This window comes from Scatophagus argus, chromosome 19 (assembly GCF_020382885.2).
Source record: "Scatophagus argus isolate fScaArg1 chromosome 19, fScaArg1.pri, whole genome shotgun sequence".
NCBI lineage: Eukaryota > Metazoa > Chordata > Actinopteri > Scatophagidae > Scatophagus > Scatophagus argus.
Window position 1 is genome coordinate 2,635,206 of NC_058511.1, and position 27,984 is coordinate 2,663,189.

Consider the following 27,984-nt stretch of genomic DNA (forward strand, 5'->3'; position numbering starts at 1 on the left):
TGTCTTCTTTAAAAGTATTTGAGCAAAATTTTGAGTGCTGGATTTTTATTCGTAATTGTGTGCTCACTACTGCTGGGCGTTGCATAAGATGAACAGACCCTCTGAATCCCATTCGAGGCGTTTAGCGCCACGTGACTGTGTCACGTGGTCAGGATGCAGTTCGGCTCTCCTGGCTGTCGGTCTAGCTGTCAGTGCGTGTGTGAGTGCAGCAGGTGGCCATGGCTGCAGATGTGACTGTGTCCGAAGACACTTTAACGAGTAGTCTGACTCTGCTGGTCAACTTGGGCCAAGTCCTTCTACAGAACGCCAAGCAGGAGGCAGAAGGTAGGACTGTTGTAGCATAAGGACGCACTTGTGACAAGAATTCAGTGTACGCGTCAGAGTTGGAAAAGATGCCTTTTATCTTCAGTGAATCGTGTTGGTCTTTTGAGTAATTCGGCATATAAAAAACCATGAATCATGTTTTACGTTGTCGCTTTACGTGTGTACGTGTACGCCGGAAGATTGTATGGAAACCACGTGAGCCAATAAGGAAAGACAAAAATGTAATCCAGTTCGTGTTCCTAAATCGATCATGTGTGCGCCGAATTGAAAACAAGCTCAGGTTAATTCGGGTGTCGTGTTTATTGTTCTTTTATAACCTACGTGTTCTTCCTAGCAGGCGCAGCGTCATAAAAATGCAAGAAGTTTCATTCGTATTTCAGTTTGGGTCCGTTGTTCACTTTTCCCCTCCACAAGTCCAGCGAAAACAGAGCGGATAAGCAACTTGCCGATGCAGCAGCGTTTGTTATTTACTCTCATATGTCAGAATTATAATTCACAAGTCTTCCTTTGAGTGTTTAATAACACACATCAGTGGGATCAACTCGCTGGATTAAAAAGACCCTCTGGCATGAAGGTGGCGTAATATAATCCCTGTCATGCTGCCAATGCGGTGGCATTGCACAAACCAGCCTGACCGATGACTGTGCTCCTTTGTTCTCACACAGACTCGCTGGAGACTTTTGTCCCTTACAAGATCACCACTTTACTCGGCCTGATCACAGCCGGGGCGCAGTTTTACAAAAGGTGAGTCGCTGTCCACACCTGCAGGGCCACAGAGCCACTGGGCTGCACAGATGTTTTAATCCACAAGTTCCTTTTTGTTTATTTTGTGCCGTATGCCTGTGTTTTGTTACTGTTGAGTAGCCTTGGAGTGAAAAACAGGAGCGAGGCGGAGGCCATTTGGCAGAAGTCTTATCAGTAAGTAAATAACTACAAGGACAAACTAAGGGAAAATCTAATCTATTCTAAAATCACTCCCTCCAGACTTTGGATTAGCCTGTTTGTAATAAAACATTACAGAGATGAGATGAGTCACATATTGAGGAGATGAACAAAGCTTGTCTGTTGCCGTTTTGTCATATAGTGATGGAAATGTAAGCTCCATGTTTGTTCCCTCTCAGCCGAGCAGCAGTGCGAGAGCGGGTGGAGGAGCTCCTGCAGCTGGAGGTCTGCCTTCTGCATTTCTACATTCTGATGTTGCACAGTATGACTTAGACGCGGCTGTTGTGTTTTCACACAGTAAACTGCCAAATTCATGCACATCGAGACACATCTTTTGCTTAAGAAACAGAATAACATGACGTAGTAAAAGTCCTGCATTCAAAATGTTCTTTTTAGGAGCAGGAATGTACTTGTTAGTGATAAAACATTACAATATACTTGAAGTACCAAAAGTGAAAGTACGTATTATGCAGTGTAGCCCCATTTCAGAATGATGTACAGCATATGATGTTGTTTATATTATTAATGTATTAATATGTTTATCCTTGTACATTTTAATTACTTTACATGCTGTTGGGAAGCTTGTGAACTGAGCTCAGTAAAGCCTTAGCTAAATCTGTAATGATACATCAAGTTATTTGTTGATTACACTTTGTATTCTTAATTTAAATCTGCAAAGTAACTAAAATTATCAAATAAACATGATAAAGTAAAAAGTACAGCATTTCCCTGTGGATTGTAGTTAATAAGCTGAAGTATAAAGTAGCAGAAAATGGAAATACTCCACCAAAAGTATGATTTAATAAATCAATGACTGTAATAAAAACTGACATGACAGCATTAAAATGAGGCCGGCTGGCATCACGTGGTCCATTTGAAACGTTTGAGAAAGCTGACATAAAGCACCAGTTTCTAAGAGTGAAAGCCGTCCCAGATGTTTCAGTCTTGCTGTTGCATTATGTATTTATTGATGTTGCTTCACGATGATTTCTCGATGCTGCTTGGTGTTCGTTTGGTTTCTAATCTCGTGTGTCCGTGTGTGTAGAGCGAGTGGGACTCCTTCCTGGACAGTGTGGACAAACGTCTACAGACGACAGATGGACAGCAGTCAGGAGGAAAGATGGCCGACAGCCTGAGCCCTGATACTCCTCTCACTGACGGACGGAGTGGAAAGTGAGTTCAGGGCCTGACGTTGAGCGTTGGTGTTCTGATGCTTTCTGAGGCCGTTTCTGTCTGTGTTGTGTGTGTGTGTGTTTTTAAAGGAGTGTGACTCTGGGTCAGTATCTGGATCAGGGTCAGAAGCTGCTGCTGGTTCTCATCAGACATTTCGGATGACTGCCGTGACGAGACCACGTGGCTGAACTGGAGGCCAGTCGGGTCAGTTTATGTGTAAAATGTTCCACAGTTCCCTTCGCTCTGCTGAACAGCCTTCTTCCCGCTGAACCTCCTCGCTTCTGGGGAGCTTTCACGTCGTCCGTCGTGTATACGGTCTTGTAGTACTCGAGTTGGACTTGAGCCTTATGTGAATGTCATCTGCAGCCATTCAACCGCAATTGAGTACAACAAGAAGCCAAAGAAAACTCACAGATTGGTTTGTACTCAGTGTCTTTGTTTGATTTTCGTTCTTTTTGTTTCTTGCAGGCTGTCCTCGAGGCTCGGTCACTGCGGGTCTTGGTCGTTTCTTTCGGCGGCGTGGAGGGAGCTCAGCTGTGGCTGGAGCAGACTGGATGTACCTTCAACATGGTGTTGGATCCACCGAGGAAGGTCAGGATCGGTGTTTCGGCTTAATGAGGGAATGAAAGGATTTCTGGGAAGATTTGGCTTTTGCTTTGTAAAAATGAAAGGAATCAAGAGTCTTTGTCTGCATAGCAACACTGTTTATCACATTGTCTGCATGTTTACATTCAGTGCAGGGAGGTCAGGTGCGTCAGTATTAAAGAGGCATCAGTAATTCATGGAAACTGGAGATGGCTGTGACTCAGCACAAACAAACTGAAGGAGTCGGAGGGTTTAGCAGCTGTTTGATGACGTGTCATTAAAGCCCAGCGAGCTGAGCCTCCAAATGTTTCGTTCTGCAAAGTCAGCCACCAGATGTTAGCAGATGTGAGAGGGGAAAAAGGGGCAGTGAAGCGAGTATGAAGACTTGGGTGGTTTTCCACATGCCACAGAGGCGCTCATAAATCTGTGTGTGTGTGTTTGCGTTGGCTTTTTACTTGTGATTTTGATGATATAAAACTACCAGGATGCGTTTCTGCAGACTAAAGCTTCTGTCCTGCGTGCCACAGATATACAGAAGTTTTGGCCTCGGCTCGTCCTACTCCAAGGTGATGAAGTTCGGCTGCCTGCTGCGGTACTCGGAGTACGGGGCTGTGGACAGAGACTTCCCCGACGTGCCCTCTCGTCTGCTGGAAGACATCTACCAGGTACAAGCCTCAGGACCCTTCTTAAGTCCAATTATATGATGTAACACTGTGCTTCCATTACTTTACTGTAGTACAGTCACTGTTCTGTGCTCCTGTCATGATCCACCTGCTGACTATTTGCACTGACTGTTTACTCACTTGCACATTTGTACTGCCTCACGGAACCCTATGTTATTTTATTATTATATGTTACTCGTTTTTTCAAATTAAAAGAGTCTGATCTGACCAACAAGGGAATTCATTTTGAGAAGCTTTCTCAAGCCATTTTATGCTGTTGCTTCAGGCTTTAATGCGTGTTTGTGTTTTTCAGATGGGAGGTGACTTTGTGCTGGATGAAGCGGGGAAAGTCCTTTTTTGTCACCCGTGTGAAAACCCTCTGGACAGGCCGACCGCGAAAGACATCCTGCAGGCCGTGGAGCCATCCAAGCTGTGAGACTTTACGCAGGCTCAGAGTCTGAGGCTCTTCGGGGGGTTTTAAACGCATCGCTGACACCACAGAAGAAGAGCGGCTCTTTGACTCGCGTTCATGACGTCACGTCTTGCACTCATGACACCATGAAGAGACGTAACCGATGCCGAACCTTGATGCAAAGACAGCTGTTCTTCTTTGCTGTGTCAGCGATGTGTCAGTGGGAGCTTTTTTAAATGAGCGCTTGTGTGTGCAGACACGAAAGTAATTTAACTCTAAAAGTCACGATGATTTGCTGTTCAGACTTCACTGTGACGCAGTGAGGGGTAGCCTGTACAATTTAAACACTTCCTGCTTCATGAAGCTTGTTTGTTTCCATGTGGCCACGAAGCGAAGAGAAATCTTTGCTGTTGCAGTCCTCATTTGAAATGTCATCTTTTAATGTGTTGTAATGTAATTTTTAGATGAAACTGAGATTTTAGAGTAGAAGAAAAGATAAAACTGCTGCTACAGATCAAATCTCTCATAGATAAAACGCTGTAGTTTGTCATGAACTGTGAGCTTTTTGATGTTTAAATCGCTCAGGATTTCTGATGACTACAGACTGAAACGTGTCTGTATGTCATGTACCAAATGTACCAAATGCTGGTGCTGCTCAGATTTGGAATTTTGTTCTCTTGTTAGTGATCAGATTGTTCCTGATTAAATGTTTTTTGAAATGGCTGATTTTCAGACTGTTTTTATACAGTTCTATGTATTGAGGCTGGATTCAACATTTCAGGACTTTGGCCTCTTTTCTGTAATAAAAACAGATTTCTCAAAGTAAGCAATCAGATGGTATCATTTCGACACATAAAGCAAAAGAGATTTGCGCTGTGGAATAATAATAAGGTTCACATGTTAAAGCAAAACACGCAACAACTTGAAAGGAAACGACGTGACTCCAAACTCGCAGAATCTCGCTCAGTCTGGCAACACAGCCTTAGCCACAGTATGAACGAAATGCAGTGCGGACAGATGCTGCAGCTACTTCCTGTGGTCAGCGTGATGTCACTTCCTCATTGTGACTTTCAGTCTGTTTTAGGTCTAACTTTAACAAAGTTCAAGCTGAACCTCAACTTCACACTTCGTCCAGTCCCACAGAGCATTTGTGATGATGAAGTGTTTCATAGCCTCAGAAGAAGAAGAAGAGGAAGTTGAACGTGTGAAGTTTGTTCGTTAAGATAAAAGTTTGCTTGACCGCATCTTGTTTTCTTCAGTGTAAAACCTGCACAGACACAAACGGTGAGACGTTCACAGTCCTGCATTACAGTAACATGAACAGTTAGCAGCAGCAGCTTCTCATCATCTACACTGACTCACAGTCCCTGATCATTGATACACATTTTGAATTTTACACACGGCTTCACTTCAGTGTTTCTGTTCAACTCACAGTGTTGTCATCAGGTGGTCTCTGCTTCCCTGGAAAATAAAGCACAGAGGAACATTTCAGCTCCAAACTTCCAGTTTGTGTTGGTCAGTCTGAACAAATGTTGGTCTGAATGTTCTCACCTGCAGCTCTGATGAGAAGAACAGCAATCAGAGTAATGAGGAGGAGTTCAGCCACACGCAGAACCAACATCATGTAGTCCAGAACAGAACGATCTGTACGAGCTGTGGAACAAGGACGAAAGTTTGATTTCATAGGTGGGGGTTGGGGGTGGGGGGCACACAAGTGTTTTATAATAAAACTCTAATCAACAAAACTAATACAATTTACAATGTTATTGAGAGCTTTGTAAATGATGAGGTGGATCTTGAAGTGGATATGCTGATTTATTGGAGCCAGTGAAGGTGTAGCAGGATGGGTGTAACGCATGACTCTGAGCAACTTACACTTTGACTTCTAAAGTCTCTTATGTCCACTTTTCTGTTTTTAAGACATCCTGGCTGCGCCTAATTAACAAACACACACACACACACACACACTCACGCACATGGACACCGATTCAAACGTTAACGTAAATGAAACGTCTGATATTACAGTCCTTCTGGGTGACGTGACCCAGACCAGGCAGAACAAACGCCCAGTTTACAGGAGCAGATTAACACGGACTCCTGGCCGCAGACCAGCAGACCCACCGGTGTGCAAGCGGGGTGGAGTGACAGCAGGGGCGGCCAATCACACGAGAAACCGCGGAGCCAATCGGGGAGCTTGTGGGCGGTCTAAACTAAGGTAAACAGGCTTCAGCTTGAGCGACCGTTTTCCGCTCGGTCCTAGTGCTTGACGCGTGTCTGTTTACTATAGCGTAACATTGTTTTTGGACGGTAAAAGTGAAGGGGACATGTCCCCTTTGCCCCCCCTCATTACGTCCGTGTGTGGAACACAACAATAACGTCAGACGAGAAAGTTGGGCTCAGAAATCAGAAGCACAACACGTGTGTTTAGTCGTGTTAGCGACTGCAGGGATGACAAAGTCAGTCGGTCGTCCTCCACTTTGGTCCACACTGAAATATCTCAGCAGCCGTTGGACGGATTGTCATGAAAATGTGCTGAGTCAGTCATGATCCTGTGAGGATGAAGCCGACTGACTCTGGTGGTCCTCTGGAGCTGCCAGCACGAAGACATTTTGGACTTTTAGAGAAACGTCTCCACATGTTGGACATGAAAGTCTCCACAGACACCCATGTCCCCCTCAGGATGTCATCAACTTTGATGATCTCCTGAAATCTGATGTGGCGCCATCTTCAGGTCAACATGTGAACTTTGTTTTATGAACAAACCTGCAAACGGATGAGATTCCCTTCAGCCTCAGCTGAACTTTGTGTTGTTAGCTAATTAGCAAATGTTAGCATGTTCACACACTAAACTGAAATAAAATATTGTGGATAGTTTTTCACATTTAAGACCACACGGATGTGCAGTGAAACTCCAACAGACGTAAAGGTTGTTTACATGTTGGAAACAGCATTTTGTCCACAGCTTCCTGTTCTGACAGAAGTTACAACAGAGAAGAGAATTACATGGAACAGCAACGTTTTAAAATACTGATTTGTCTACAGCCGAAACATTCAACCATTTACTGATGAGACAACACAAAGCAGGAAACACAGACACACAAAGTGTCTGTCAGGATCTAAAAGTTCTTCTGCCTGCATGTCTTTGCTAACTGTGAGTTTAGTACAAACACAAAGAGAAAAATGCTGACTCACCGATGTTTAGTGGCCCCGGTGCTGGTGTAATATCATTGGTTGTTGTTGCTGTCGTTGTTGTTGTTGTTGTTGTGTCCTCACCTGAACAGATGAACACAACTCAACAAACTGCTCAGTGCAAAACGTGTGTTGTGATGTGATATTAAAACTTCAAATCCATAAATGAAACAAATATTTGAGGTAAATCTTCACGTCACTTTGAAGTGACTTTAAACAGCTCAACATGTTCTCACCTGGTTTCTCACCTGAGGGCCGAGGACTGAAGAGAAACTGAACTTTGTCCCCATCAGTCACTTCACACTTCAACAAGTCAAACCTCGACTCATAAATGAAATGTGAACTCAGACCCGTCAGAGAGGCAGAGCAGGAAGACTGTGATGTCTTCACTTGGTGGTTTTCTTTATCCACATCAATTCTATTAAACAGCCACTTCACTGTGTGTCCACATGGTCCATATGTCCACACAGAGCAGCTTAATGTCACCTCATCAGCGTCCTCACGTTCAGTCACTGGTGAAGATGGAGACATTGTGAGAGAAAGACAACAAGAGCAAAATGAACTTCATCACAGTAATCAGAATTATTGTAATGTTTCACAGTCTGAGCTGAAAACTTTATGATGTAAATACTCACTGGTGACCACAGACAGATGAACCTGAGAGTCTGGACCTTGTTGTTGTCCTGATTTGTACTGTCTGCAGGTGTAACGACCAGCATCCTCAGCTGAGACCTTCTTTATAACCAGAGAACAGTTCTTTGTGACACTCAGTCTGTCTGAATTGGTTTTGGTCTGTTCACCAATCTGTCCAAGTTTAATCAGCTCTACTGCTGCTGTGTCTCGTCTTAAAGCATTGAAGAGCCATGTTGTGCTGTCACATTCCTGCTGACCGTCGATCATATTATTACACGGCAAACTGACTTGATCTCCATCTCTGACAGTGAAGTGGAGGACAAGCTGTCGGGTCGCTGCTGCTGTGAAGATGAGAGAGAAAGAAAGAATCAAGAGAAATAAAAAAGACTATTAATGTCAGCGTGAGGATGAAAGTTTGCTTATAAGCTTCATCTTTGGTTTGTCAGAGTTCACGAAACTCAACCTGCTGGAGAACAAACAGAGTTGCTGTCTGTTGGGTTTCAAGTCATAAAATAACTTTAATGACATGAATAAAATAGTCTGTAAATGTCTGTGTTGGTCAAACACACGTTCTATGTGTCCTTACCTGTAAACTGAAGCAGCAGCATCAGAAACAAAGACATTTTAATCCATCTGAATCCAGCCATCGTGTCTCTTTTCTCTCTGCTTCCTCGACTTGTGAGTCTCTACACTCAAGCTTCTTACAGAAAAATGTTGCGTCAACTTCCTGTAATAATAAAGAGTGACCTCCTCACAGTGACTGTCATCCTTCTTTTCACTCACAACTGTTGCTTTAATGAAGGCAGAGCACATCAGCTCTCAGCTTCCTCCTTCACTTGTTAACCTTCGTCATCCCCTTTTGGATAAAACAACTTTTTACAGCAATAAATCTTAAACAAAAGAGATAATTTGTTAAAGGAACAGTGACACATGTCATCACTGTGAAGTAAAATATTTCATTTGTATAAATTCAGTGGAATTTAAATTTCATTAGTAAGCATTCAGTGATGATTAAATATTACATATGCAGAAAGGTATGTATGTGTTTGTATGCATGTCAGTAACAGACATGATAGACATTTCACACATGTTAACTATAATGGAGAGTGGGATCAGCAACTGATGACTGCAAATTCAACTTTAATTGTTAAACAGGACACACTGACTTCACCACAACACATCAGCTCAGCAGATCATATTATCAGTTCTAACCAACACACCACTGTTAATAATCAAAGTTCATTCAAAGCTCCTCTGAAACCTGAGCCGAAACACTCCGGACCTCAAAGGAAACTAAACTGAGAACAGAGACGTCAGGCCGAGCTGCACAAAGGAAACAGTTTCATCAGCGACGCAGGAAAAGATAAAACTTTGTTAAACGGACAGCAAGCTTAAAATGAGGTACAAGCCAGACTTTGCGGCTCCTCGTGACAACCGTATGAACCGAGACCTCATCTAAAACATCAGAATGAAATTGGATTAATAAGAAATGTGTGAGAGCAGTGGACTCATGTCTCTGGAGAGCTGCTGTTGGTGTGGAAGTGAACAGAAGCAGAGGCGTCTCCGGTGTTTTCATATGTCACTGAGCTGTCGCGTCCGTCTTCTTCACAATGCACCTGTGAAAACAACACACCTGAGTTCAAATAGAACAAATAAATTCATCAACACTTCATACGTTTAGTCAAAATTTCCCAGACTGCTGCATTTTCCTCCCAGCTGACTGTTAAGAAGCAGAACCCTGAACGCACCACCACCTCCTGTCTGAGCTGACGTTTACCTGACCAGCTGCTGCACCTGAACGCCTCGCCGTCCGCCTTCTGACTGAGTGTGAAACCTGCACAGACACAAACGGTGAGACGTTCACAGTCCTGCACTACAGTAACATGAACAGTTAGCAGCAGCAGCTTCTCATCATCTACACTGACTCACAGTCCCTGATCATTGATACACATTTTGAATTTTACACACGGCTTCACTTCAGTGTTTCTGTTCAACTCACAGTGTTGTCATCAGGTGGTCTCTGCTTCCCTGGAAAATAAAGCACAGAGGAACATTTCAGCTCCAAACTTCCAGTTTGTGTTGGTCAGTCTGAACAAATGTTGGTCTGAATGTTCTCACCTGCAGCTCTGATGAGAAGAACAGCAATCAGAGTAATGAGGAGGAGTTCAGCCACACGCAGAACCAACATCATGTAGTCCAGAACAGAACAATCTGTACGAGCTGTGGAACACAACAATAACGTCAGACGAGAAAGTTGGGCTCAGAAATCAGAAGCACAACACGTGTGTTTAGTCGTGTTAGCGACTGCAGGGATGACAAAGTCAGTCGGTCGTCCTCCACTTTGGTCCACACTGAAATATCTCAGCAGCTGTTGGACGGATTGTCATGAAAATGTGCTGAGTCAGTCATGATCCTGTGAGGATGAAGCCGACTGACTCTGGTGGTCCTCTGGAGCTGCCAGCACGAAGACGTTTTGGACTTTTAGAGAAACGTCTCCACATGTTGGACATGAAAGTCTCCACAGACACCCATGTCCCCCTCAGGATGTCATCAACTTTGATGATCTCCTGAAATCTGATGTGGCGCCATCTTCAGGTCAACATGTGAACTTTGTTTTATGAACACAAACCTGCAAACGGATGAGATTCCCTTCAGCCTCAGCTGAACTTTGTGTTGTTAGCTAATTAGCAAATGTTAGCATGTTCACACACTAAACTGAAATAAAATATTGTGGATAGTTTTTCACATTTAAGACCACACGGATGTGCAGTGAAACTCCAACAGGAGTAAAGGTTGTTTACATGTTGGAAACAGCATTTTGTCCACAGCTTCCTGTTCTGACAGAAGTTACAACAGAGAAGAGAATTACATGGAACAGGAACGTTTTAAAATACTGATTTGTCTACAGCCGAAACATTCAACCATTTACTGATGAGACAACACAAAGCAGGAAACACAGACACACAAAGTGTCTGTCAGGATCTAAAAGTTCTTCTGCCTGCATGTCTTTGCTAACTGTGAGTTTAGTACAAACACAAAGAGAAAAATGCTGACTCACTGCTGTTTGGTGGTCCTGGTGCTGGTGTAATATCATTGGTTGTTGTTGTTCTTGTTGATGACATTGTAGTTGTTGTTTTTGGCTTTGTTGTTGTAGTTGTTGGCTTTGTTGTTGTTGGCTTTGTTGTAGTTGTTGGCTTTGTTGTTGTTGGCTTTGTTGTAGTTGTTGGCTTTGTTGTTGTTGTTCTTGGCTTCATTGTTGTTGGCTTTGTTGTAGTTGTTGGCTTTGTTGTTGTTGTGTCCTCACCTGAACAGATGAACACAACTCAACAAACTGCTCAGTGCAAAACGTGTGTTGTGATGTGATATTAAAACTTCAAATCCATAAATGAAACAAATATTTGAGGTCAATCTTCACGTCACTTTGAAGTGACTTTAAACAGCTCAACATGTTCTCACCTGGTTTCTCACCTGAGGGCCGAGGACTGAAGAGAAACTGAACTTTGTCCCCATCAGTCACTTCACACTTCAACAAGTCAAACCTCGACTCATAAATGAAATGTGAAGTCGGAACCTTCAGAGAGGCAGAGCAGGAAGACTGTGATGTCTTCACTTGGTGGTTTTCTTTATCCACATCAATTCTATTAAACAGCCACTTCACTGTGTGTCCACATCGTCCACGTGTCCACACAGAGCAGCTTAATGTCACCTCATCAGCGTCCTCACGTTCAGTCACTGGTGAAGATGGAGACATTGTGAGAGAAAGACAACAAGAGCAAAATGAACTTCATCACAGTAATCAGAATTATTGTAATGTTTCACAGTCTGAGCTGAAAACTTTATGATGTAAATACTCACTGGTGACCACAGACAGATCAACCTGAGAGTCTGGACCTTGTTGATGTCCTGATTTGTCAAACTGTCTGCAGGTGTAACGACCAGCATCCTCAGCTGAGACCTTCTTTATAACCAGAGAACAGTTCTTTGTGACACTCAGTCTGTCTGATTTGGTTCTGGTCTGTTCACCAATCTGTCCGAGGTTAACCAGCTCTACTGTTCCTGTGTCTCGTCTTAAACCACTGAACACCCATGTTGTGCTGTCACATTCCTGCTGACCGTCGATCATATTATTACACGGCAAACTGACTTGATCTCCATCTCTGACAGTGAAGTGGAGGACAAGCTGTCGGGTCGCTGCTGCTGTGAAGATGAGAGAGAAAGAAAGAATCAAGAGAAATAAAAAAGAATATTAATGTCAGCGTGAGGATGAAAGTTTGCATAACCCAAAGGGTTAGAGTTAACTCCTGTCACAAAGGAAGCGGCGTCGCTGACGCAGAGGATTGAACCCCGATGCAGAGTCAAAAAAGGGCAGGCAGGCCGAGATCCAAAACTATTTTCTTTATTTTCTAACAAAGAAACTCAAAAAAACAGGCACACGCTTACTGGGGCAAGGATCAACAAAAAGTACAACAAGACGAGTCAAGAGTTTTCTGGCATAAAAAGCATGGAGACGATACAAATCCTGGCATGGGACAAAAGACAATATAACGCACTGACACCAGCGACGGGGAAGACGAGGACTAAATAGACGAGATAACAAGACACATCAGGTGAGACACATCAACGGAGGAGAAAGAAATCAGGTTAAACAAAAGCAAAGCTACAGAAAACAGAGACACACAGGGGAAGTGAGGCTTTCAAAATAAAACAGGACATGACAAAAACCTTGAACATAACACACGAAAACACACATGAAACATGACACATGGACCAAAAATCAACAGGCAGAAAACCAGGACGTGACAACCCCATCTGAATCCAGCCATCGTGTCTCTTGTCTCTCTGCTTCCTCGACTTGTGAGTCTCTACACTCAAGCTTCTTACAGAAAAATGTTGCGTCAACTTCCTGTCATAATAAAGAGTGACCTCCTCACAGTGACTGTCATCCTTCTTTTCACTCACAACTGTTGCTTTAATGAAGGCAGAGCACATCAGCTCTCAGCTTCCTCCTTCACTTATGGCTGACATGAGCTGCTGTGAAGGTCGCACTGAGCTGAAGTATCAACAGCAGTGAAAAGTGAAGCCTTTGGGGTTTCCACAGGGTCCTCTCAATCAGCTGTTTAACTCTCACAAGTGACTCAGTCAGGATGAACACTGTCCCTCCTCCTCCTGGTTTATTTTAATTACTCTCACAGCACAACATCAGAAACAAGCTGAACAGACGCACACATCTTAAAATGACGGCATATCAAACAACAACAGCTGAGACAGAAACGCCAGGAAAAACGAAAACGTCTTTAACTACAACCAACAGTGAAGGATTAAAGGATGATTTCTCCTCAATCTTCAGCTGAATAAACTGTGGAAAAAGCCTCCTGGTTGAGGTGGAAGCTGCATCTTCACAGAGCTGAAAACAGGCTGACTTTGTGAGGTGAGGAAACTGTTCAGAGGTCTGTGGTTCTCACAGGACAGTCAGGCTCCAAACACATGATGATCTGATTGAATCTGATGCACTGCTGGAGATTAAAGCTGCCAACAGCACAGAAAGCAGTTCAAAGCATGGTTGTTTTCTTTGTCTTTGTTCACTAAAGTCAACATGTTGGAGACAAACAACACATTTTGGTTGTCTTAGTGAAATGAAAAGTCGATCATAAAGTATCTTTAATAGTTTAGATGAAGTTATTGTTTTGTAGATGTGATGTGTGGAATCTTACCTGTAAACTGAAGCGTCAGGAGAACAAATGAAGACATTTGAATCCATTTGAACTCGTCCATCGTGATCCTCAGTCTGTCTTGTTCTGGTTACTGTCTGAGTCTCTAAAGTCTGAGTCTCTAAAGTCTGAGTCTCTAAGGTAGAAAGATGCTGCACCTACTTCCTGTGGTCAGCGTGATGTCACTTCCTCATTGTGGCTTTCAGTCTGTTTTAGGTCCAACTTTAACAAAGTTCAAACTGAACCTCAACTTCACACTTCGTCCAGTCCCACAGAGCATTTGTGACTTTGACGTGTTTCACAACCTGAGAAGAAGAAGAAAAAGAAGAGGATGAAGAGGAAGTTGAACGTGTGCAGTTTGATCCTTAAGATCAATGTTGGCTGTAATGCACCTTGTTTTCGTCAGCGTTGATTAGAACACAGACAGGATTCACGGTGATGTTTGACACGTGAACAGACAGTGAAGAGTCGCTTTGGGTGCATTTTGTTGTGCGTTCAGACATGTTTTAGTGTCCAGTGAGAACAGAGCTGTTCAAGCCAACAGAGAGAAGGTTTACTGCTGGAAGTGGACCAGAGGAGGGAGGTTGTACGGCTTTACACTGACCCAGACCAGCCACAGTAAAGACACCTTTAAAACAGCCAACTCCATGGGATTTATTAATGTTACTGTGGAACATTAATGTTTAGTAATGACACTAAATTAACACCAATGAAGACACTACATTCAAACACAACAACAGTAACAAATCCCAGGCTGAGAGGCTTCCACACCAGGCTCCTGTTTCATGAAGCAGGTTATGTGGAAACCCTGCACATGTTGAGCCTGAAATCAGCGACACCCTGAGTTAACCCTTTCAATAAGCGAGGTAAGTTAACCCCGAGATCGGGGGAAGTTAAGGAGTAAGTTAAGCCCGTTTCATAAAGCGAGTTAACTCATACTCAGAGTCTGTTACCGCGATATCTTAGTCTGTGAACATAACCTGGTCGGGAGCGGGTTTTATTCCGGAAACCCCGAGTTTGTCTCTGACTCCTCCCCTTTACGGAACATAAACCTGAACCGTTTCCTTATTCACTGAGTCTCCGTCCAGTCTGTAAACTTCACATGAAAATGGCAGGTCCGTTTCTGGAGGAGCCTGAGGACGAAGAAGCTACTGATTCACACAGAAATGTGATTGCGTCGGGCGAGGATTTTCCGAGCACGTCTGGATAATCTTTCATCCTGTCCCGACTTTTTATATGAGCCTGATCGTTTTTCGTTACAGTCACTGCAATTCATTCACAGCCTCATCCGTCCTGTCATCACTCACATCACCCACCGTGGCCGTGAACTCACCACTGAACAGATACTTTGCGTTGCTCTACGTTTTTGCAAACGGGAGAGTTTTATACAACACTGGAGATGCAGAGCACATAAGTAAAGCACCTGTTTGGCTGCATTGATGGCACTCACATTCCTATCACTGCTCCTTCACAAAATGAATATTATGTGAACAGGAAGTCCTCCCACAGAATTAATGTGCAGGTACACACATTGACTACTCTTTTTAAATGTCAGAGCACAAACATTTCAACTAACCCGTCTCATTTTCTGTACTGTTAGATCATTTGTGATGCAGCTCACATCATCACACATGTGGAAGCCAAGTGGCCTGGGTCTGAGCAGGACTCCTGCATATATCGAGGGTCTACTCTGAGCAACAGACTGGACTGTGGTAAGTGGTCTGAAACATGGGACTGGTGGCTGTTTGTCACTGCGAAGATCTTTGTCTAATTATAATATTGCAACTATTAGAGGAGAGCAACACCCTGCCCTACAAACAGAAGACCACGAGGAGGACCCCATCCACCTCCCAGAAACCAGGATGGTTTTCATATTGCTTTGGAAATCCGTATTACTTTGTAAATTGTTAATTTATTTCACCTTTATATTTTTTTGTTACTTCTTTGTTTTTGCACTATTTTTCTGTTGAATTGAATTGAAGTGAAGTGAATTTCCCCACTGCGGGATCAATAAATAAAGTTCATGTAATCTTATCTTGTTCCAATGACAAATTAAATTTACCTGTGACTGCACACCCACCTCTAACTTGTATTTAAGTATCTCAATTTCCAGCACCTACATGAGCAGAGGGTCAACACCATTTTTTACATACAATATTTTATGAGTGATTAAACACAAAACTTACACATTGACTCGACACATTGATTTTTCCCCTTGTGCACTTTCTCTTTCTTTTGCCGCTGCTGTCGTGTTACTTTTTTTCCGGAATAAATGCTCATATTCACCGTACGCCTCCATCAAGATTTCCAGCTCCAGAGGTGAAAAATATGTCCAGCGCTTTCTTTCCCCTCTGGCCTCCGTGGTGAATCAGGGAATCGGGGCTCCATTGATGAGGGCTTTTTTATAGTCGTGGTGCACGCGCTTGAGTCAACATACTCAGAGTCGACAGAACTAATGCTAATCAGCTGTGTTGAAACAGGAAACTCACAGATTTTCATCCCAGGGTTTGTCAACTCAGAGTTAACATTCATACTCAGAGGTTGTTGAACCTGCTTCATGATGGACCCCAGAAGCCTCTCCTTCAGACGCTGGCGAAGGTGCATTTATAAACACTTCCCTCCCAGGCCAGGTGGACCTCATTAAGTAATTACAACGTGGAACACCTGGTATAGAAGACAGGAGGACAGGAGGGACACACAGTCCAAAGGAGCACACACGGCTGTGACAACAAAACATTCATTTTCCTTTATGACACCGTGAGAACATGAAGGCATCACAACACACAGTGTAGAATGAAGTGGTCAGCATTTCTTTATTTGCAGATTATATTGTGAGGATATGATGAAGAAGACTGTTACTGACTCCATGAAGACTGAAAACACATTCAAGCCAAACACACACACATCACAACAAATATGTTAGCAACAACGCTGAGTCAAAGTGAATTCAAATGAGCTCATCTGCACACACACACACACACACACACACACACACACACACACACACACACACACACACACACACACACACATGAAACTGAGCTCAAGCTTCAGCAGCAACCAGGAAATCCTAAAACAACAAGAGTTAAATGATCTTTTCTGTTCCAGGAAGCTGAAATCCACCTGCTGAGTTCTGAAGTGACTGCAGAAAATAAAGATTTTCACAGCTGATGGAGGAGAAGACGTTTTAGAAAACTCACAGTGGACTTCCAGATATGAGATGAAATCAGTGCTGTTGTCCAAAGTCACACTAAAATGTCTCAGCACACAAAACGCACAAACATTTCTCACATTGATGAATGAAATAAAAACAAGCAGTCGTCCCAAACTGAAAATGATCTCATCAGGTTTTTGTTGTCTAAAAGCTTCGACTGCTCGTGTAAATGTGATGTTATTTAACTGCAGTGGAGTCTTTTCTCTCATGACTTCATGTCGATGTGGAAGTTGTTGATCAGTGGAGGCTGACAGAGGCAGAAGTTTCTCCAAAGTTTTCATATTTCACCACACCTTCATCTTCTTCTTCATCATTATTCACCTGTGAAACACAACACAAACAAACTCTCACTCTGACACACTTTAACTGACCACTTTCACACCACTGAGCCACATTAAACACCAGGAAACAAGAAATAATCTGACAGCACCTGAACGCACCACCACCTCCTGTCTGAGCTGACCTTTACCTGACTGGCTGCTGCACCTGAACGCCTCGCCGTCCGCCTTCTGACTGAGTGTGAAACCTGCACAGACACAAACGGTGAGACGTTCACAGTCCTGCATTACAGTAACATGAACAGTTAGCAGCAGCAGCTTCTCATCATCTACACTGACTCACAGTCCCCGATCATTGATACACATTTTGAATTTTACACACGGCTTCACTTCAGTGTTTCTGTTCAACTCACAGTGTTGTCATCAGGTGGTCTCTGCTTCCCTGGAAAATAAAGCACAGAGGAACATTTCAGCTCCAAACTTCCAGTTTGTGTTGGTCAGTCTGAACAAATGTTGGTCTGAATGTTCTCACCTGCAGCTCTGATGAGAAGAACAGCAATCAGAGTAATGAGGAGGAGTTCAGCCACACGCAGAACCAACATCATGTAGTCCAGAACAGAACGATCTGTACAACCTGTGGAACAAGGACGAAAGTTTGATTTCAGAGGTGGGGGTCGGGGGTGGGGGGCACACAAGTATTTTTAATAAAACTCTAATCAACAAAACTAATACACTTTACAATATTATTGAGAGCTTTGTAAATGATGAGGCGGATCTTGAAGTGGATATGCTGATTTATTGGAGCCAGTGAAGGTGTAGCAGGATGGGTGTAACGCATGTCTCTGAGCAACTTACACTTTGACTTCTAAAGTCTCTTACGTCCACTTTTCTTTTAAGACATCCTGGCTGCGCCTAATTAACAAACACACACACACACACACACTCACGCACATGGACATCGATTCAAACGTTAACGTAAATGAAACGTCTGATATTACAGTCCTTCTGGATGACGTGACCCAGACCAGGCAGAACAAACGCCCAGTTTACAGGAGCAGATTAACACGGACTCCAGGCCGCAGACCAGCAGACCCACCGGTGTGCAAGCGGGGTGGAGTGACAGCAGGGGCGGCCAATCACACGAGAAACCGCGGAGCCAATCGGGGAGCTTGTGGGCGGTCTAAACTAAGGGAAACAGGCTTCAGCTTGAGCGACCGTTTTCCGCTTGGTCCTAGTGCTTGACGCGTGTCTGTTTACTGTAGCGTAACATTGTTTTTGGACGGTAAAAGTGAAGGGGACATGTCCCCTTTGCCCCCCCCCCCATTACGTCCGTGTGTGGAACACAACAATAACGTCAGACGAGAAAGTTGGGCTCAGAAATCAGAAGCACAACACGTGTGTTTAGTCGTGTTAGCGACTGCAGGGATGACAAAGTCAGTCGGTCGTCCTCCACTTTGGTCCACACTGAAATATCTCAGCAGCCGTTGGACGGATTGTCATGAAAATGTGCTGAGTCAGTCATGATCCTGTGAGGATGAAGCCGACTGACTCTGGTGGTCCTCTGGAGCTGCCAGCACGAAGACGTTTTGGACTTTTAGAGAAACGTCTCAACATGTTGGACATGAAAGTCTCCACAGACACCCATGTCCCCCTCAGGATGTCATCAACTTTGATGATCTCCTGAAATCTGATGTGGCGCCATCTTCAGGTCAACATGTGAACTTTGTTTAATGAACACAAACCTGCAAACGGATGAGATTCCCTTCAGCCTCAGCTGAACTTTGTGTTGTTAGCTAATTAGCAAATGTTAGCATGTTCACACACTAAACTGAAATAAAATATTGTGGATAGTTTTTCACATTTAAGACCACACGGATGTGCAGTGAAACTCCAACAGAAGTAAAGGTTGTTTACATGTTGGAAACAGCATTTTGTCCACAGCTTCCTGTTCTGACAGAAGTTACAACAGAGGAGAGAATTACATGGAACAGGAACGTTTTAAAATACTGATTTGTCTACAGCCGAAACATTCAACCATTTACTGATGAGACAACACAAAGCAGGAAACACAGACACACAAAGTGTCTGTCAGGATCTAAAAGTTCTTCTGCCTGCATGTCTTTGCTAACTGTGAGTTTAGTACAAACACAAAGAGAAAAATGCTGACTCACTGCTGTTTGGAGGTCCTGCTGTAATATCATTGGTTGTTGTCATTGTTGCTGTTGTTGTTGTTGATGATGACGTTGTAGTTGTTGTTGGCTTTGTTGTTGTTGTTGGCTTAGTTGTTGGCTTAGTTGTTGGCTTAGTTGTTGGCTTTGTTGTTGTTGTTGGCTTAGTTGTTGGCTTAGTTGTTGGCTTAGTTGTTGGCTTTGTTGTTGTTGTTGGCTTTGTTGTTGGCTTTGTTGTTCTTGTTGTGTCCTCACCTGAACAGATGAACACAACTCAACAAACTGCTCAGTGCAAAACGTGTGTTGTGATGTGATATTAAAACTTCAAATCCATAAATCAAACAAATATTTGAGGTAAATCTTCACGTCACTTTGAAGTGACTTTAAACAGCTCAACATGTTCTCACCTGGTTTCTCACCTGAGGGCCGAGGACTGAAGAGAAACTGAACTTTGTCCCCATCAGTCACTTCACACTTCAACAAGTTAAACCTCGACTCATAAATGAAATGTGAACTCAGACCCGTCAGAGAGGCAGAGCAGGAAGACTGTGATGTCTTCACTATTTGGTTTTCTTTATCCACATCAGTTCTATTAAACAGCCACTTCACTGTGTGTCCACATCGTCCATATGTCCACACAGAGCAGCTTAATGTCACCTTATCAGCGTCCTCACGTTCAGTCACTGGTGAAGATGGAGACATTGTGAGAGAAAGACAACAAGAGCAAAATGAACTTCATCACAGTAATCAGAATTATTGTAATGTTTCACAGTCTGAGCTGAAATCTTTATGATGTAAATACTCACTGGTGACCACAGACAGATAAACATCAGAGTCTGGACCTTGTTGTTGTCCTGATTTGTACTGTCTGCAGGTGTAACGTCCAGCATCCTCAGCTGAGACCTTCTTTATAACCAGAGAACAGTTCTTTGTGACACTCAGTCTGTCTGATTTGGTTTTGGCCTGTTCAGCAATCTGTCCGAGTTTAATCAGCTCTACTGCTGCTGCGTTTCTTAAACCACTGAAGATCCATATTGTGCTGTCACATTCCTGCTGACCGTCGATCATATTATTACACGGCAAACTGACTTGATCTCCATCTCTGACAGTGAAGTGGAGGACAAGCTGTCGGGTCGCTGCTGCTGTGAAGACGAGAGAGAAAGAAAGAATCAAGAGAAATAAAAAAGACTATTAATGTCAGCGTGAGGATGAAAGTTTGCATAACCCAAAGGGTTAGAGTTAACCCCTGTCACAAAGGAAGCGGCGTCGCTGACGCAGAGGATTGAACCCCGATGCAGAGTCAAAAAAGGGCAGGCAGGCCGAGATCCAAAACTATTTTCTTTATTTTCTAACAAAGAAACTCAAAAAAACAGGCACACGCTTACTGGGGCAAGAATCAACAAAAAGTACAACAAGACGAGTCAAGAGTTTTCTGGCATAAAAAGCATGGAGACGATACAAATCCTGGCATGGGACAAAAGACAATATAACGCACTGACACCAGCGACGGGGAAGACGAGGACTAAATAGACGAGATAACAAGACACATCAGGTGAGACACATCGACGGAGGAGAAAGAAATCAGGTTAAACAAAAGCAAAGCTACAGAAAACAGAGACACACAGGGGAAGTGATGCTTTCAAAATAAAACAGGACATGACAAAAACCTTGAACATAACACACGAAAACACACATGAAACATGACACATGGACCAAAAATCAACAGGCAGAAAACCAGGACGTGACAACCCCATCTGAATCCAGCCATCGTGTCTCTTTTCTCTCTGCTTCCTCGACTTGTGAGTCTCTACACTCAAGCTTCTTACAGAAAAATGTTGTGTCAACTTCCTGTAATAATAAAGAGTGACCTCCTCACAGTGACTGTCATCCTTCTTTTCACTCACAACTGTTGCTTTAATGAAGGCAGAGCACATCAGCTCTCAGCTTCCTCCTTCACTTATGGCTGACATGAGCTGCTGTGAAGGTCGCACTGAGCTGAAGTATCAACAGCAGTGAAAAGTGAAGCCTTTGGGGTTTCCACAGGGTCCTCTCAATCAGCTGTTTAACTCTCACAAGTGACTCAGTCAGGATGAACACTGTCCCTCCTCCTCCTGGTTTATTTTAATTACTCTCACAGCACAACATCAGAAACAAGCTGAACAGACGCACACATCTTAAAATGACGGCATATCAAACAACAACAGCTGAGACAGAAACGCCAGGAGAAACGAAAACGTCTTTAACTACAACCAACAGTGAAGGATTAAAGGATGATTTCTCCTCCATCTTCAGCTGAATAAACTGTGGAAAAAGCCTCCTGGTTGAGGTGGAAGCTGCATCTTCACAGAGCTGAAAACAGGCTGACTTTGTGAGGTGAGGAAACTGTTCAGAGGTCTGTGGTTCTCACAGGACAGTCAGGCTCCAAACACATGATGATCTGATTGAATCTGATGCACTGCTGGAGATTAAAGCTGCCAACAGCACAGGAAGCAGTTCAAAGCATGGTTGTTTTCTTTGTCCTTGTTGACTAAAGTCAACATGTTGGAGACAAACAACACATTTTGGTTGTCTTAGTGAAATGAAAAGTCGATCATAAAGTATCTTTAATAGTTTAGATGAAGTTATTGTTTTGTAGATGTGATGTGTGGAATCTTACCTGTAAACTGAAGCATCAGGAGAACAAATGAAGACATTTGAATCCATTTGAACTCGTCCATCGTGATTCTCAGTCTGTCTTGTTCTGGTTACTGTCTGAGTCTCTAAAGTCTGAGTCTCTAAAGTCTGAGTCTCTAAAGTCTGAGTCTCTAAGGTAGAAAGATGCTGCACCTACTTCCTGTGGACAGCGAGGTGTCACTATCTCATTGTGGCTTTCAGCTTTATCAATGTTCAAGCTGAACCTCAACTTCACATTTCGTCGAGTCCCACAGAGCATTTGTGACGTTGACGTGTTTCACAACCTGAGAAGAAGAAGAAAAAGAAGAGGATGAAGAGGAAGTTGAACGTGTGAAGTTTGTTCGTTAAGATCAATGTTGGCTGTAATGCACCTTGTTTTCTTCAGCGTTGATTAGAACACAGACAGGATTCACGGTGATGTTTGACACGTGAACAGACAGTGAAGAGTCGCTTTGGGTGCATTTTGTTGTGCGTTCAGACATGTTTTAGTGTCCAGTGAGAACAGAGCTGTTCAAGCCAACAGAGAGAAGGTTTACTGCTGGAAGTGGACCAGAGGAGGGAGGTTGTACAGCTTTACACTGACCCAGACCAGCCACAGTAAAGACAGCTTTAAAACAGCCAACTCCATGGGATTTATTAATGTTACTGTGGAACATTAATGTTTAGTAATGACACTAAATTAACACCAATGAAGACACTACATTCAAACACCACAACAGTAACAAATCCCAGGCTGAGAGGCTTCCACACCAGGCTCCTGTTTCATGAAGCAGGTTATGTGGAAACCCTGCACATGTTGAGCCTGAAATCAGAGACACCCTGAGTTAACCCTTTCAATAAGGGAGGTAAGTTAACCCCGAGATCGGGGGAAGTTAAGGAGTAAGTTAAGCCCGTTTCATAAAGCGAGTTAACTCATACTCAGAGTCTGTTACCGCGATATCTTAGTCTGTGAACATAACCTGGTCGGGAGCGGGTTTTATTCCGGAAACCCCGAGTTTGTCTCTGACTCCTCCCCTTTACGGAACATAAGCCTGAACCGTTTCCTTATTCACTGAGTCTCCGTCCAGTCTGTAAACTTCACATGAAAATGGCAGGTCCGTTTCTGGAGGAGCCTGTGGACGAAGAAGCTACTGATTCACACAGAAATGTGATTGCGTCGGGCGAGGATTTTCCGAGCACGTCTGGATAATCTTTCATCCTGTCCCGACTTTTTATATGAGCCTGATCGTTTTTCGTTACAGTCACTGCAATTCATTCACAACCTCATCCGTCCTGTCATCACTCACATCACCCACCGCGGCCGTGAACTCACCACTGAGCAGATACTTTGCGTTTCTCTACGTTTTTGCAAACGGGAGAGTTTTATACAACACTGGAGATGCAGAGCACATAAGTAAAGCACCTGTTTGGCTGCATTGATGGCACTCACATTCCTATCACTGCTCCTTCACAAAATTAATATTATGTGAACAGGAAGTCCTCCCACAGAATTAATGTGCAGGTACACACATTGACTATTACTTTTAAATGTCAGAGCACAAACATTTCAACTAACCCGTCTCATTTTCTGTACTGTTAGATCATTTGTGATGCAGCTCACATCATCACAAATGTGGAAGCCAAGTGGCCTGGGTCTGAGCAGGACTCCTGCATATATCGAGGGTCTACTCTGAGCAACAGACTGGACTGTGGTAAGTGGTCTGAAACATTGCACTGGTGGCTGTTTGTCACTGCGAAGATCTTTGTCTAGTTAGTCTGTGAAAAATATCTGTACTAAATAAATGTGACTTTACTTGCAGGAGAGATTGAAGGCTTCCTTCTGGGTGACAGGAGTTACCCCTGCCAACCCACACTCATAACCCCTTACCCAGACCCTCAACCAGGCCCCCAGCAGCACTTCAATGTGGCACACTGCTGGACCAGAGCCAGGCTAGAGATGACTGTAGGCCTGCTGAAAGCCTGTTCCCAGTGCTTACATCATCTCAGTAACTCCTGAGGGAGCCTGTGACATAATTGTGGCTTGTGTTGTTCTCCATAATATTGCAATTATTAGAGGAGAGCAGCACCCTGCCCTACAAACAGAAGACCACGAGGAGGACCCCATCCACCTCCCAGAAACCAGGATGGTTTTCATATTGCCTTGGAAATCCGTATTACTTTGTAAATTGTTAATTTATTTTACCTTTATATTTTTTTGTTACTTCTTTGTTTTTGCACTATTTTTCTGTTGAATTGAATTGAAGTGAAGTGAATTTCCCCACTGCGGGATCAATAAATAAAGTTCATGTAATCTTATCTTGTTCCAATGACAAATTAAATTTACCTGTGACTGCACACCCACCTCTAACTTGTATTTAAGTATCTCAATTTCCAGCACCTACATGAGCAGAGGGTCAACACCACTTTTTACATACAATATTTTATGAGTGATTAAACACAGAACTTACACATTGACTCGAGCAGTGATTTTTCCCCTCGTGCACTTTCTCTTTCTTTTGCCGCTGCTGTCGTGTTACTTTTTTTCTGGAATAAATGCTCATATTCACCGTACGCCTCCATCAAGATTTCCAGCTCCCGAGGTGAAAAATATGTTGAGGGCTTTCTTTCCCCTCTGGCCTCCGTGGTGAATCAGGGAATCGGGGCTCCATTGATGAGGGCTTTTTTATAGTCGTGGTGCACGCGCTTGAGTCAACATACTCAGAGTCGACAGAACTAATGCTAATCAGCTGTGCTGAAACAGGAAACTCACAGATTTTCATCCCAGGGTTTGTCAACTCAGAGTTAACATTCATACTCAGAGGTTGTTGAACCTGCTTCATGATGGACCCCAGAAGTCTCTCCTTCAGACGCTGGCGAAGGTGCATTTATAAACACTTCCCTCCCAGGCCAGGTGGACCTCATTAAGTAATTACAACATGGAACACCTGGTATAGAAGACAGGAGGACAGGAGGGACACACAGTCCAAAGGAGCACACACGGCTGTGACAACAAAACATTCATTTTCCTTTATGACACCGTGAGAACATGAAGGCATCACAACACACAGTGTAGAATGAAGTGGTCAGCATTTCTTTATTTGCAGATTATATTGTGAGGATATGATGAAGAAGACTGTTCACATTCAAGCCAAACACACACACATCACAACAAATATGTTAGCAACAACGCTGAGTCAAAGTGAATTCAAATGAGCTCATCTGCACACACACACACACACACACACACACACACACACACACACACACACACACATGAAACTGAGCTCAAGCTTCAACAGCAACCAGGAAATCCTAAAACAACAAGAGTTAAATGATCTTTTCTGTTCCAGGAAGCTGAAATCCACCTGCTGAGTTCTGAAGTGACTGCAGAAAATAAAGATTTTCACAGCTGATGGAGGAGAAGACGTTTTAGAAAACTCACAGTGGACTTCCAGATATGAGATGAAATCAGTGCTGTTGTCCAAAGTCACACTAAAATGTCTCAGCACACAAAACGCACAAACATTTCTCACATTGATGAATGAAATAAAAACAAGCAGTCGTCCCAAACTGAAAATGATCTCATCAGGTTTTTGTTATCTAAAAGCTTCGACTGTAAATGTGATGTTATTTAACTGCAGTGGAGTCTTTTCTCTCATGACTTCATGTCGATGTGGAAGTTGTTGATCAGTGGAGGCTGACAGAGGCAGAAGTTTCTCCAAAGTTTTCATATTTCACCACACCTTCATCTTCATCTTCATCATTATTCACCTGTGAAACACAACACAAACAAACTCTCACTCTGACACACTTTAACTGACCACTTTCACACCACTGAGCCACATTAAACACCAGGAAACAAGAAATAATCTGACGGCACCTGAACGCACCACCACCTCCTGTCTGAGTGTGAAACCTGCACAGACACAAACGGTGAGACGTTCACAGTCCTGCATTACAGTAACATGAACAGTTAGCAGCAGCAGCTTCTCATCATCTACACTGACTCACAGTCCCTGATCATTGATACACATTTTGAATTTTACACACGGCTTCACTTCAGTGTTTCTGTTCAACTCACAGTGTTGTCATCAGGTGGTCTCTGCTTCCCTGGAAAATAAAGCACAGAGGAACATTTCAGCTCCAAACTTCCAGCTTGTGTTGGTCAGTCTGAACAAATGTTGGTCTGAATGTTCTCACCTGCAGCTCTGATGAGAAGAACAGCAATCAGAGTAATGAGGAGGAGTTCAGCCACACGCAGAACCAACATCATGTAGTCCAGAACAGAACGATCTGTACGAGCTGTGGAGCACAACAATAACGTCAGAGTTTAAAAGTTTTGGCTTTAGAAGAAATGAGCTCAAACACATTTTTTTTTCTCTTCAAAATCCATATGAAAGAAAAATATTTTGGATGCTCACACATAAAGGTGGTGTTTTTTTTCCTCTAACTGTCTAATCACGCATCCACATTTTCTACACCTTGTTGGTCAGGTGCATAAATCCCTCTCACTACACAAATGAGTCAGTGATTATCACATATGACAAAGCACTGCTTTGTGCCACCATGTGTACAATATTTTATGTGAATTTTGGGGGATGAATCAGCGAGCAACAAGGCTTTAGACTCAGCTGTGTGGATATGAGCAGATCTCCACCCATAGCCGAGTGTCAGTCTGATATGTTTAGACCTCATAAACAGAGAAAGAGTCAGTACCTGCAGTTGAATCCCCTGCAGACGGTGTTTTCTGTCCTCCTGTTGGTTTGATTCCTTTTGATTTTGTTGAATATGAAATGTGATGATATGAAATGAGAAAACAGCTCACAGTCTGAAGGGACAAATAATGAGAAATAAAGTAATCTTTAAAAAGCATCAGATGATATCAAATGTACCTGATGAGGACTCGGGGCCAACTTTGTACAGGAACGTTCGTCCACTCGTTTGATCTGTCACGCTACACTTTAGTGAGTCATAAACATTTGATTTGTGTTTGTGATGAGCAGTTTTAAACTCCACGGCAGCTCCACAGGCATGAGGTGTCAGCGTCACGTTACTCTTATCATCATCATCATGCAGCCACTTCACTGAGTATCCACAGCCTGCATATGTCAACACGGAGCAGACCAACTTGACCCAATCATTCGTCTGATGTTCCTCCACTGGAGAAGATGGAGACATTGTGAGAGAAAGAATGAAATTTACTTCATCACTGTAATCATAATTACTGCAGTGTTTCAATATGTTGTTCTAACAAGACGGTTTAAAGTGAAGACATTATGATGTAAATACTCACAGTTAATAACAGACAGATAAACCTGAGCATCTGGACCTTGTTGTTTTCCTGTCTTGTCAAACTGTCTGCAGATGTAACGGCCGACGTCCTCAACTGTGATGTTTGTTATAACCAGAGAACAACCTGCTGTCACACTCAGTCTGTCTGATTTGTCTTTGGAAATCTCATTTTTCCTAATCTGCCCTTCACTAACCAGGGTTTTTGTTGTTACTCCCTCATGAGGACTGGTGAGCCATGTAGTGCTGTCACATCTGTGATGATCTTTTAACACATTTTCACAAGGCAAAGTGACTTCCTCTCCAATTCTGGCCACAGAGAAGGTTTGATGTTCTCCGATTACAGCTGCTGGAGATAAGAAATAAATACAAAAAAATAAGAACAGGGCAGTTATGTTTAGAGGTATGTGTGACAGTAATCTAAAATTCATGATGAGAATGATGAGGAAGAGGAAGCGGAGGCCTTTAAGTTGTGCCGGAACTGTGCGACTATGGCTTTAAAATAGAGCTGAGAAAAAATTCACTGTGACGTTCAACACCAAGTCAACGCCTCATTTGTCAAGTATCTTTAATAGTTTAGATGAAGTTATTATTTTGTAGATGTGATGTGTGGAATCTTACCTGTAAACTGAAGCATCAGGAGAACAAATGAAGACATTTGAATCCATTTGAACTCGTCCATCGTGATTCTCAGTCTCTCTTGTCTCTTGTTCGTTACTGTCTGAGTCTCTAAAGTCTGAGTCTCTAAAGTAGAA

At 43.2% G+C, this 27,984-nt stretch overlaps 3 protein-coding genes across 7 annotated transcripts; 1 reads left to right on the top strand and 2 right to left on the bottom strand.

Moving 5' to 3' along the window:
• The first annotated feature begins 125 nt into the window (after window positions 1-125).
• On the top strand, window positions 126-4,824 carry selenol (selenoprotein L). Of its 2 annotated transcripts, XM_046372818.1 has the most exons (9): window positions 127-324; window positions 990-1,068; window positions 1,189-1,242; window positions 1,446-1,491; window positions 2,312-2,439; window positions 2,529-2,643; window positions 2,908-3,030; window positions 3,552-3,689; window positions 4,000-4,824. In XM_046372818.1, the coding sequence occupies exons 1-9, from the start codon at window positions 219-221 to the stop codon at window positions 4,120-4,122; spliced, it is 912 nt and encodes a 303-aa protein (XP_046228774.1). In that variant the 5' UTR covers window positions 127-218; the 3' UTR covers window positions 4,123-4,824. The 2 variants fall into 2 exon arrangements, with proteins under 2 accessions (XP_046228775.1, XP_046228774.1); XM_046372819.1 differs by lacking the exon at window positions 1,189-1,242 and having other exon boundaries at window positions 126-324.
• Window positions 4,675-22,096, bottom strand: LOC124050328. Of its 4 annotated transcripts, none has more exons than XM_046372751.1 (9): window positions 21,945-22,096; window positions 20,095-20,430; window positions 11,776-12,117; window positions 7,923-8,261; window positions 7,536-7,799; window positions 7,291-7,371; window positions 5,650-5,751; window positions 5,531-5,559; window positions 4,675-5,365 (listed from the first exon to the last, which is right to left on the bottom strand). In XM_046372751.1, exons 1-9 carry the CDS (start codon window positions 22,003-22,005, stop codon window positions 5,354-5,356), a joined length of 1,566 nt encoding a protein of 521 aa, XP_046228707.1. In that variant the 5' UTR covers window positions 22,006-22,096; the 3' UTR covers window positions 4,675-5,353. The 4 variants fall into 4 exon arrangements, with proteins under 4 accessions (XP_046228707.1, XP_046228706.1, XP_046228709.1 ...); XM_046372750.1 differs by having other exon boundaries at window positions 7,524-7,799; XM_046372753.1 differs by lacking the exon at window positions 7,923-8,261 and having other exon boundaries at window positions 7,524-7,799.
• LOC124050347 lies at window positions 16,983-27,983 on the bottom strand. Its single transcript, XM_046372810.1, has 9 exons — window positions 27,851-27,983; window positions 27,234-27,578; window positions 26,833-27,099; window positions 26,657-26,710; window positions 26,141-26,242; window positions 26,022-26,050; window positions 25,821-25,856; window positions 25,567-25,711; window positions 16,983-17,018 (listed from the first exon to the last, which is right to left on the bottom strand). The coding sequence occupies exons 1-8, from the start codon at window positions 27,909-27,911 to the stop codon at window positions 25,628-25,630; spliced, it is 978 nt and encodes a 325-aa protein (XP_046228766.1). The 5' UTR covers window positions 27,912-27,983; the 3' UTR covers window positions 16,983-17,018; window positions 25,567-25,627.
• Window position 27,984: the final 1 nt, after the last annotated feature.